At 36.0% G+C, this 13,146-nt stretch overlaps 1 protein-coding gene across 12 annotated transcripts in view; it reads left to right on the top strand.

Annotated features, from left to right (window-relative positions):
- The window catches only part of Dmd (dystrophin), a 2,367,748-nt gene that overhangs the window by 1,664,235 nt on the left and 690,367 nt on the right, over positions 1-13,146 (top strand). For all 12 annotated transcript variants that reach the window (XM_063279795.1, XM_063279798.1, XM_063279800.1 and 9 more), the window contains one exon: positions 12,196-12,313. In XM_063279795.1, the coding sequence (XP_063135865.1) occupies positions 12,196-12,313 (118 nt within the window). The remainder of the gene's footprint in view (positions 1-12,195; positions 12,314-13,146) is intronic.

Below are 13,146 nucleotides of genomic sequence, written 5' to 3' on the forward strand. Positions count from 1 at the left end.
TCCCTAACCTAAAAAAAGAGATACCCATAGACATACAAGAAGCCTACAGAACTCCAAATAGATTGGACCAGAAAAGAAACACCTCCCGTCACATAATAGTCAAAACACCAAACGCACAAAATAAAGAAAGAATATTAAAAGCAGTAAGGGAAAAAGGTCAAGTAACATATAAAGGCAGACCTATCAGAATCACACCAGACTTCTCGCCAGAAACTATGAAGGCCAGAAGATCCTGGACTGATGTCATACAGACCCTAAGAGAACACAAATGCCAGCCCAGGTTACTGTATCCAGCAAAACTCTCAATTAACATTGATGGAGAAACCAAGATACTCCATGACAAAACCAAATTTACACAATATCTTTCTACAAATCCAGCACTACAAAGGATAATAAAGGGTAAAGCCCAACATAAGGAGGCAAGCTATACCCTAGAAGAAGCAAGAAACTAATCGTCTTGGCAACAAAACAAAGAGAAGAAAACCACACAAACATAACCTCACATCCAAATATGAATATAACAGGAAGCAATAATCACTATTCCTTAATATCTCTCAACATCAATGGCCTCAACTCCCCAATAAAAAGACATAGATTAACAAACTGGATACGCAACGAGGACCCTGCATTCTGCTGCCTACAGGAAACACACCTCAGAGACAAAGACAGACATTACCTCAGAGTGAAATGCTGAAAAACAATTTTCCAAGCAAATGGTCAGAAGAAGCAAGCTGGAGTAGCCATTCTAATATCAATAAAATCAATTTTCAACTAAAAGTCATCAAAAAAGATAAGGAAGGACACTTCATATTCATCAAAGGAAAAATCCACAAAGATGAACTCTCAATCCTAAATATCTATGCCCCAAATACAAGGGCACCTACATACGTAAAAGAAACCTTACTAAAGCTCAAAACACAAATTGCACCTCACACAATAATAGTGGGAGATTTCAACACCCCACTCTCATCAACGGACAGATCATGGAAACAGAAATTAAACAGAGATGTAGACAGACTAAGAGAAGTCATGAGCCAAATGGACTTAACGGATATTTATAGAACATTCTATCCTAAAGCAAAAGGATATACCTTCTTCTCAGCTCCTCATGGTACTTTCTCCAAAATTGACCATATAATTGGTCAAAAAACGGACCTCAACAGGTACAGAAAGATAGAAATAATCCCATGCGTGCTATCGGACCACCACGGCCTAAAACTGGTCTTCAATAACAATCAAGGAAGAATGTCCACATATACTTGGAAATTGAACAATGCTCTACTCAATGATAACCTGGTCAAGGAAGAAATAAAGAAAGAAGTTAAAAACTTTTTAGAATTTAATGAAAATGAAGGTACAACATACCCAAACTTATGGGACACAATGAAAGCTGTGCTAAGAGGAAAACACATAGCACTGAGTGCCTGCAGAAAGAAACAGGAAAGAGCATATGTCAGCAGCTTGACAGCACACCTAAAAGCTCTAGAACAAAAAGAAGCAAATACACCCAGGAGGAGTAGAAGGCAGGAAATAATCAAACTCAGAGCAGAAATCAACCAGGTAGAAACAAAAAGGACCATAGAAAGAATCAACAGAACCAAAAGTTGGTTCTTTGAGAAAATCAAAAAGATAGATAAACCCTTAGCCAGACTAACGAGAGGACACAGAGAGTGCGTCCAAATTAACAAAATCAGAAATGAAAAGGGAGACATAACAACAGATTCAGAGGAAATTCAAAAAATCATCAGATCTTACTATAAAAACCTATATTCAATAAAACTTGAAAATGTGCAGGAAATGGACAATTTCCTAGACAGATACCAGGTACCGAAGTTAAATCAGGAACAGATAAACCAGTTAAACAACCCCATAACTCCTAAGGAAATAGAAGCAGTCATTAAAGGTCTCCCAACCAAAAAGAGCCCAGGTCCAGACGGGTTTAGTGCAGAATTCTATCAGACCTTCATAGAAGACCTCATACCAATATTATCCAAACTATTCCACAAAATTGAAACAGATGGAGCACTACCGAATACATTCTACGAAGCCACAATTACTCTTATACCTAAACCACACAAAGACACAACAAAGAAAGAGAACTTCAGACCAATTTCCCGTATGAATATCGACGCAAAATACTCAACAAAATTCTGGCAAACCGAATCCAAGAGCACATCAAAACAATCATCCACCATGACCAGGTAGGCTTCATCCCAGTCATGCAAGGATGGTTTAATATACGGAAAACCATCAACGTGATCCATTATATAAACAAACTGAAAGAACAAAACCACATGATCATTTCATTAGACGCTGAGAAAGCATTTGACAAAATTCAACACCCCTTCATGATAAAAGTCCTGGAAAGAATAGGAATTCAAGGCCCATACCTGAACATAGTAAAAGCCATATACAGCAAACCAGTTGCTAACATTAAACTAAATGGAGAGAAACTTGAAGCAATCCCACTAAAATCAGGGACTAGAGAAGGCTGCCCACTCTCTCCCTACTTATTCAATATAGTTCTTGAAGTTCTAGCCAGAGCAATCAGACAACAAAAGGAGGTCAAGGGGATACAGATCGGAAAAGAAGAAGTCAAAATATCACTATTTGCAGATGATATGATAGTATATTTAAGTGATGCCAAAAGTTCCACCAGAGAACTACTAAAGCTAATAAACAACTTCAGCAAAGTGGCTGGGTATAAAATTAACTCAAATAAATCAGTTGCCTTCCTCTATACAAAAGAGAAACAAGCCGAGAAAGAAATTAGGGAAACGACACCCTTCATAATAGACCCAAATAATATAAAGTACCTCGGTGTGACTTTAACCAAGCAAGTAAAAGATCTGTACAATAAGAACTTCAAGACACTGAAGAAGGAAATTGAAGAAGACCTCAGAAGATGGAAAGATCTCCCATGCTCATGGATTGGCAGGATTAATATAGTAAAAATGGCCATTTTACCAAAAGCAATCTACATATTCAATGCAATCCCCATCAAAATACCAATCCAATTCTTCAAAGAGTTAGACAGAACAATTTGCAAATTCATCTGGAATAACAAAAACCCAGGATAGCTAAAGCTATCCTCAACAATAAAAGGACTTCAGGGGGAATCACTATCCCTGAACTCAAGCAGTATTACAGAGCAATAGTGATAAAAACTGCATGGTATTGGTACAGAGACAGACAGATAGACCAATGGAATAGAATTGAAGACCCAGAAATGAACCCACATACCTATGGTCACTTGATTTTTGACAAAGGAGCCAAAACCATCCAATGGAAAAAAGATAGCATTTTCAGCAAATGGTGCTGTTTCAACTGGAGGTCAACATGTAGAAGAATGCAGATCGATCCATGCTTATCACCCTGTACAAAGCTTAAGTCCAAGTGGATCAAGGACCTCCACATCAAACCAGACACACTCAAACTAATAGAAGAAAAACTATGGAAGCATCTGGAACACATGGGCACTGGAAAAAATTTCCTGAACAAAACACCAATGGCTTACGCTCTAAGATCAAGAATCGACAAATGGGATCTCATAAAACTGCAAAGCTTCTGTAAGGCAAAGGACACTGTGGTTAGGACAAAACGGCAACCAACAGATTGGGAAAAGATCTTTACCAATCCTACAACAGATAGAGGCCTTATATCCAAAATATACAAAGAACTCAAGAAGTTAGACCGCAGGGAAACAAATAACCCTATTAAAAAATGGGGCTCAGAGCTAAACAAAGAATTCACAGCTGAGGAATGCCGAATGGCTGAGAAACACCTAAAGAAATGTTCAACATCTTTAGTCATAAGGGAAATGCAAATCAAAACAACCCTGAGATTTCACCTCACACCAGTGAGAATGGCTAAGATCAAAAATTCAGGTGACAGCAGATGCTGGCGAGGATGTGGAGAAAGAGGAACACTCCTCCATTGTTGGTGGGATTGCAGACTGGTACAACCATTCTGGAAATCAGTCTGGAGGTTCCTCAGAAAATTGGACATTGAACTGCCTGAGGATCCAGCTATACCTCTTTTGGGCATATACCCAAAAGATGCCCCAACATATAAAAAAGACACAGCTCCACTATGTTCATTGCAGCCTTATTTATAATAGCCAGAAGCTGGAAAGAACCCAGATGCCCTTCAACAGAGGAATGGATACAGAAAATGTGGTACATCTACACAATGGAATATTACTCAGCTATCAAAAACAACGACTTTATGAAATTCGTAGGCAAATGGTTGGAACTGGAAAATATCATTCTGAGTGAGCTAACCCAATCACAGAAAGACATACATGGTATGCACTCACTGATAAGTGGCTATTAGCCCAAATGCTTGAATTACCCTAGATGCCTAGAACAAATGAAACTCAAGGCGGATGATCAAAATGTGAATGTTTCACGCCTTCTCTAGAAGGGGAACAAGAATACCCTTGGCAGGGAATAGAGAGGCAAAGATTAAAACAGAGACTGAAGGAACACCCATTCAGAGCCTGCCCCACATGTGGCCCATACATATACAGCCACCCAAGTAGACAAGATGGATGAAGCAAAGTAGTGCAGACCGACAGGAGCCGGATGTAGATCGCTCCTGAGAGACACAGCCAGAATACAGCAAATACAGAGGCCAATGCCAGCAGCAAACCACTGAACTGAGAACACCCCCGTTGAAGGAATCAGAGAAAGAACTGGAAGAGCTTGAAGGAGCTCGAGACCCCTTATGAACAACAATGTCAAGCAACCAGAGCTTCCAGGGACTAAGCCACTACCTAAGGACTATACATGGACTGACCCTAGACTCTGACCTCATAGGTAGCAATGAATATTCTAGTAAGATCACCAGTGGAAGGGGAAGCCCTGGGTCCTGCTAAGACTGAACCCCCAGTGAACGTGATTGTTGCGGGGATGGTGGCAATGTGGGGAGGATGGGGAGGGGAACACCCATTAAGAAGGGGAGTGGGAGGGCTTAGGGGGATGTTTTCCCGGAAACGGGGAAAGGGAATAACACTCGAAATGTAAATAAGAAACCATCAAGTTAATAAAAAAAATCACCATGTTTCATTTTCCCTTATTATAATACCCATGTTTATTTTGACTTCTTATTTACAATTTTGTCCCATTATCACTATTTTTCTAAGAGTAAAAATTCTTTCTTCTTCACTGATACATCCCCTAGGCCTTCTTCAGTTTTACATCAGAAATACTATTTGCTGAAAGTCCAATTAGGAGACATTGTACAAAATAATTAGCACCTGATTTTCAAAAGTACCCATATTATTTTCTTAGTTATGCTTTTAGTACTGTGAACAGAAACCATGAACAAGGCAACTCTTATATTATAAGGACAACAGTTAATTGGGTTGGCTTACAGGTTCAGAGGTTCAGTTCATTATCATTATGGTGGGAAGGATGGCAGCTAAGAGAAGACTGATTCCCATGTGGTTAGGAGGAGAGTCTCATTGCCCACACTGACAGTGACACACTTCCTCCAACAAGGCCACACCTTCTAGTGATGCCACTTCCTGGGACAAGCATATACAAACCATCTCAAACATCAATGTCAAAGAAAGCCAATACATAGTTTAGATAAAGAAGGCAAAGAAAACATGAAACCTAAATCTTGTTCATAAGCTTAGTTCAGGAAACAAAAAAAGATAGCTCTGATGGCCATTGGTGGGGTAACTACTATATTCAGAATAAGAAAGGTAGATAACATTATACTACTAAAGCTATGTACAATTTCCTGGCTTAGAAACTGAGCTAAGGTCATATAGAGGAAAAGATTTGCTCTTTAGAAATAAGACCTGAACACCATAGAATCCTTCTAATTTGGAAAGCCTAGCTTTATCTCTGGATCTTTAAGTCTAAGCATATAACCTGAGATATTAGCAGAAATTAGAAAAGAAAAGAAGAGAAAACCAACTAAACAAAAGCAAAACCAAAACAAGCATACAAACAAGAAGCAACTAACCAAACAAAACACAAACACACAAGCACACAAGCAAACAAATAGAAATGATAGGACTATATAGGGAAGTAGGCACATAAAATATATGATCTCTGAAAATTGGAAAAAGAAAAGCCAGAAAGTTCAATGTTAGAATCATGTCTTACATGCAGCTCTGACTGGGATGGTATTCACTATGTGTCCCATAGTTACCTGAAATGCAAGCCAGTCCTCCTGATCCAGTATCCTGAATGCTAGAATCACAGACACGTGTTACCATACTCTGATTAAGAGACATATTTGGAACTTTCATCACATTGTTCAGATAAATAAATGTACTATTATGTGCACAGATTTTGCAGACACACAAGTACACATATACACACCGGCTGATGTAGCAAGGTTTTCTAGAAATCTGGGTGAAGAGAACAGGGAATTCTTCATGATTTCATGTATTCCTGAAAGTTTGAAATAACATAAAATGTTTATTATTAAGAATGTCCTTGATGAATAACAAACAAAAGGATAAGCAAGTTAGTGGTTAGGAAGTACTTCTGAAGAACTTCTCAGTAGGCATGCTGATCATTTAGAGAATAAGTAGGAAAGTTAGACTATATAGGAAAATGTGTTTAATGTGTGAGAAGGGAAGAATTGGAGGGCAATAAAGGCAAATTTGCATTCGGCCAGTCTATTTGGAGAGTTAACTGACTACATGGAAAGTTACAAGGCAAAATAAAGGATTTCAATGACAGATGATTAGCACAAACAATGGTAAAGCCTTTATCAGCTCTAGAAAGGCTACAGTAACTGAAGCACCCAAGTTCTTACCCTTTTCCAGATATGACAAGGTACTAGAAACTAGTCTACCTCTGCAGTGTTTATGAGCATTTTTAAAATTACATAAAAATGTTATCAGTATATTTAACCTTAATTCATGTTTGTTTCTTTAACCTGGCAACAATTGAAAATCACCATAAACATTTCCTGTAATTGAAATTATATGAAGAATGTTTAATAGAAAAAAATCGTGGTTAAGGTCTTTCCTTAGATATAGAAGAAATGAATATTCAGTTCTCTCCAGATTTTTCTATTTTATTTTATTTTGGTATAATTCCTGTTTAAAAGAATGTGATAATAGAATTTTTCTGAGAACCTAACATGACCTAGTTTATAGAATATATGGTTTCACTGTTTAACTTCCTTTTTCATAGGATTACTATTTATAACCATTTCCCTCCACCCTGGGGGGATTTAGTAAGATTAAAGAGTTCTGCTTCACTTTGTATTTGAAGTTTTTTTTTTCCCTCCACCTTTGCTCAGCTAGTGGAATCCATGATGAATTCTCATCTCCAAGGGGTAAGCTGTTTGTAGTAAAGCCTGATAGCCGCCTTAGGTCTCTTTAGAAGTAGTATCGATTCCTTCCTTTTCCAGTGTTTTGTTTATTGCGGAATGATAGAATCCATGTAGATACAATAAATTATCATGCTTAAGGACTGTTAAGCATGCAATGGCTTTAGTTTTGTTCATATAAATGATTTATGTAATAAAAAGTCTTGGCTCATAGCAGAGAAATAAACATGAGCACTTAGCATTCTACTCAGTTAGCAAGAGGAAAGCTACGATGAGAAATGTGAATGATAGAGGCCCCCTGAAGTTCATCTGAGGATGTAGATTACAGTCACAGTGTGTTTGAGAGGGTAGCATCTGGTAAAGACAGCATATTGAGGCACTGAATGGAATTTGGAAGATAGATATTTAGGAGTAGGTACTTTGAATAATGATTTAATCTAAAGTGTTTTCTAACATTTGGATAGCTTTATAAAAGACAAATAAAACTCTTTGCATTTGACAAGTTATGGAATTCATTTCCATTTTTGAGTTAACGAAATGATAAAAACCAATTAAATAAAATATATATAAAGGGAAAATAGATGAAAAACTAATCTTTTTTGACATTATATTGTAGTGTTCTGTTTCTTAGAAAATGTCCTTCAGTTGTTATTTAATAATATATTAATGGAAAATACTTGTCGTTTCCTTTTTTTTTCTACAAAGGAAATCAAAGAATGTTCTTATTCTCCCATACAGAAAAACTACTTTAAAGGGAGAATGTTAATGTCTCCTGATTTCCACAGCAAAGTACATTATCATACAGACTTTTTGAAATGGATGTTTGTATGTCTTGATCAATGAATGTAATAAAGATTTGTGATTTTGCTCAGAAATGCCAGGCTATATTGCAGAAGAAGTGAAGGTCCTTCCATTTTTACGATGTTTTTTTTTAAAGGATGTCATTAATAATTTTCTTCAGTGCTTACAAAGCATGTGTTAGTCAGCAGAATTAGAGAAATGCTCAACTAAAGAGCTGGCTTCACAATAGCCTGAGATAAATTCTGTTCATCAGAGGAGAAAATGGCTTGTTCTAAGCCTAAATTGACATGCTTGTTAATTTCAGCAATAAAAGCTGTTCCTTGTGGTCAGGATTAATTTAGAGTGTGGGAAAGTTCAAGTGAAAGTTGATGGAGTTACTTTAACCACACACTTCTCAAGGGAAGTTGAAAATCTCAAAAGTAAACAGAAGTAGAGCAAACACCAAGTAATATACCTGCCAGTAAAAAGCAAACACTGATATTAACATTTGAGTGTGAACTAATATTAAATCAAAGAAAAATATTCTCCTAGTTACTTCTTACCCAAAACTTTTCAAGTATTAAAAATAACTTTCACTAGTTATTTAACCATAACAAATATATTGTTCACTGCTACATCTAGAGTCCTTAGAATATCTAGGGTATGAACAAATATACTAATATGAGTGAATAATATGGATAAATTTTTCCTTTTGACTACATGTATTTGTTTCATTATCAAATTTGAGATGAATGTTTGACTTTATCTGTGGTTTCGGGGTAACATTTTTAAAGCATACAATCTATTAACTATAATCTTGCAATTGAGAAGAGGTCAGCTTGCTGTATCACAGATTACCAACTTTAGCATTCTAAAACTGGAATGTGTCTTGTTTTATAAAATCTATCTGCAACTATAGTTCCTACTTTAAAATTTGTTCAACACCGTCCAACTTACTTATTCTACTTACTTCAATAGCTGTCTTTGGCAATTTGTTCCATATTTCAAACACACTTTTATATAAAGAAACCATAAAAGTTAGAAACCTGAAAATTGGATTTTTCTTCTGAGCAATCACAACTTACAAATGTGGAAGATTTGTTAAAAGCTAGCCCCTCTGATTTTTCAATGCACACAAAGATAAATGATCTAAATAAATGGACAATGTTTGAACAAGTTTTTCATACTATTTTAATATTACCAGAAGTCATTGAGATTAAGTTTGAAACCTGATCCCCTCACCTATTCACAGAGGAAATACAAAAAAAGATCCAGCTTTGCCCTTTCCAAAACCAAATCCTTAGAAATTTATTTTGAGTCAAAGGGCATAAGAGATAAATAAGGTCCAGAACTATCACTAGCTACCATATTTCATCTTTCACTTTTATTAGCATTGTGTTTGAAGTCTGACAATTTCTGGTTTTGTTATTAAGAGAACAAAAATAAGAGATATACTGCAGTCAGGGAAGCAGGTAGTCTAACTGAAGATCTTCACTCCTTCCTCTTCCCAAATCTATCACCAACTCTGTAGCAGACCATCTGCAGTAGCTTTTCTCCTCTCAATACCTAGCTCCCCAGTGGATCACACAGTCTTTCCTTCCTTTATACGCCTACCCCAACTCATTGCCTTATCCAGCTGCAAATGCCAACAGGCACTTTCTGGGGGCTCATAGTCTACTCTGAGGAAGGAAACAGGTAGGCTATCTTCACTGTTATCAGAAAGGAAGCAGTCAAACTATCTTTATTTCAAGATGATATGATAGTATGCATGTCACCCCAAAAATTCTACCATAGTACTCCTACAGCTGATAAACACCTCCCATAAAGTGGCTAGATACAAAATTATGTCAAAGAAATCAGTAGCCCCACCCCTATATACAAATGACCAATGGACTGAGAAAATCAAGTTGGTGGCTCAGTCTCTGTGAGCTCCTTGGAGTCTGGGTTAGTTGAGACAACTGGTCTTCATATGGGGTCACTCTCCCCTTCAGCTATTTCAATCCTTCCTCTAACTCAACCATAGGGGTCCCTGACCTCATTTCAATGGTTGGGTGTAAGTATCTGCTTTGAAGGCAAGGGATGTGGATCTCTGGGAGGGAATACGGAGAGGGTGGCAAGACCTGAATATAAATTTTTTAAAAAGACCTCAAACCACACCTTTCACCATAGTCCCAAATAATATAAAATATCTTGGAATAACTCTAACAAAACAAAGGAACGATTTGTATGACAAAAAAATTAGAATGCTGAATAAAGAAAATGAAGAGGATATCAGAAGATAGGAGGATCTCTTATGCTCATAGATCAGTAGAATTAATATAGTAAAGATGGCCACCCTACAAAAAGCAATCAAGTGATTCAATGCAATCATCACCAAAATTCCAACAGATTTTCAATTCTTCACAAATCTTTAAAGGATAATTTTCAGGTTTATACGGAAATGCATACATACAACCACTACCATCACCACCAACAACAATAACCAGGATAGATAAACAATTCTGATTTCAGGAAAAGTACCCTGAGCATAAATACTTTTGTGATAGTGTTTTTGGTATTTGGAAGGTGCTGTACATGCTACCAAAGAAGAAACATAAATACCACAAATATTGTCATCTACAATGGTATCCTATTTGCTATACTAGTAGCAAATATACTAGTGTCATTGTATCACAAAGCATGGGGGAGTAACCAAAACCAACCAATATCTGTTTTGATTTAAAGCCTACTCCATGACACAGAACTCATACTCAATACTGCTAGGGCAACCAAAAACCTTGAACTAGATACCCTATGAACTTAGGGTAAAAAAATAAAAATAAAAAGTAAAATCCACATATGACATCTGCTAGAGTGGTTTTAAATTAATAGTAATTATTGTTTATCAAATTAAAATAAAATATATTAAGTTTTAGAACCAGAATGAGGTAGAGTCACAATTTTTCACACATTTGTCCTTATTATTAAGATTTGAGCCATAGAATATAGAGACTAGAGTAGATTGATGCTTGAAGACAAAAGGAAGTTGTTATATATTAACTTAGTTGTTTTTAATGTTGACTATATTATTTTGCATGGTATGAAAAGACTATTAAATCAAAATTATGATTTACTTTATATGAGTATTTGAGAGGTAGCTCCATGTTTAAGAGTGCGTGTTGCATAAACATATTCTAGCTTCTAGTCCAACCTCCAGGATTCCATATTCCAGGGGTAAAGATAAGAGGATCACTGAAGCTTTCTGAAAATCATGATCTGTACGTTCTTGTAAATACCCTGTCTCAAAGTAATAAGGTAGAGAGTGAGGCAGACACCTAACATTACAATCTCAATGTGTGCGTAGATAGGTGGCTGTGTCTGCATACATGTATATACAAATACCACATACACCACATATAAAACCAAATACTTATATAAAGGAAGGCTCTGAGGACTAGTGTGTTATTGTGTGTTAATGTTGCTATCCAAATATTCATAATCATATGGTGAAGTAAAGAATTTATTACAAATGAGAATTACCAGTTCTTTATTAACTTACTAGCTCTGAAATGGATCAAAGAAGTTTGGTGATTTTTATGGTCAGGCAACTTTAAGGAAACCCGCTAGAGTTTATATGTATCACCTTATAATATATGTGATGAATTACATTTACAAAGAAATTAAATAATATATCTGAAATGATGTATGGGGTTTTCTGTTTCATATACATACATATATATATACATATATGAAAATGTTATTTACTGAGGTTATAAATAAAACTAACCCATTTAAAATATGCTGTCATGATTCAAAATTACATTTTTTAGTAAATTTATTTGCATAAACCCAGATAGTAGGAAATGATTCCATGTTAGTTCTTAGGTTAGAGAGGCAAGTCTCTTAAGATTTTCACTGGAAATCATCTTGTGGCTAAGAATGAAACATATTTGGCATTCAGTAATTTTTCTATAAAGCCATGCAAACTGCAGATTCATATCCAGTTACATATTTTTATTTCTAAAAGTGTTTTGGCTGGTTTGAAAAATAGCACTTTTCCTTTATGCTGCATAAAAGGAGGATACAGTGTTGGAGAACTCCCGATGCAAGAGATTTTTTTTTCTCTTTCAGGCAACACTGCAAGATTTGGAACAGAGACGCCCCCAGTTGGAGGAACTCATTACTGCTGCCCAGAATTTGAAAAACAAAACCAGCAATCAAGAAGCCAGAACAATCATTACTGACCGAAGTAAGTCTCTTAATGGGCCAGGAAAAGTTAAGGTTACATGCATGAAAATCTCAGTAGCAGCTCAAGTGATAGAAAATAGAAAATGCTCGAATATGATAAATATTTTACTGATGAACATTTTCAGTATGTAAAGTCACACAACAACTAATTGTGATTTCAATAAGTTACAAAGTTGTGTTTTTCGTGACGGTAGGGCTTACGTTCATTTATATGTTCAGCATGCCAACAATATTGTAATGGCCAACACTGAGTTGCTTGGTTGATGTATCTGAGGAATGTGGTAAACATAGTGTGGAAGAATATTGGCTTCTTACCAACCATCTATCTGAGCTGGCATTCATGGAGATACTAGTCTCCTTCTATTAATCTTGGTTGTTGAGCTAAGCCAACTTTTTTTTCTGAACCATCTTTAATGTCCATCTTACAGTGGCCCTTGCAATAGCTATCATTTACTAGGTTAGCTTTCAGTATCATGTAAAGTACATGTACATATCAAGTTTTCACAATGACACCTTATGCCTCATAGTATCTTTTTGCTATATATAATTGGTTTCCAAGTTAGTCAAATTGTTCAGGCTTTCCAAGCAAAGTCTCTTTCTAGCTAGATGGCTTGTTTCTTTTTCTACTTTATCTAAATCTTTTTTCTTTCTGTTTTTAATGTGATCCCAAGAATTTCATATATTTATGTGCTATGATTACATATTTCTTGATTCATTTCTTAGACATACTGTCTCTTTCATTTGTACTGATGTTCGTTAAAATAGCCTGTTCACAGTTGTGAAATCTAAACTCCAGTTGTTGTTCAAACTATAAATTTGTATGTAAAGTAATGT

The sequence above is a fragment of the Rattus norvegicus genome, chromosome X (assembly GCF_036323735.1).
Source record: "Rattus norvegicus strain BN/NHsdMcwi chromosome X, GRCr8, whole genome shotgun sequence".
In the NCBI taxonomy this organism is placed as follows: Eukaryota; Metazoa; Chordata; class Mammalia; order Rodentia; family Muridae; genus Rattus; species Rattus norvegicus.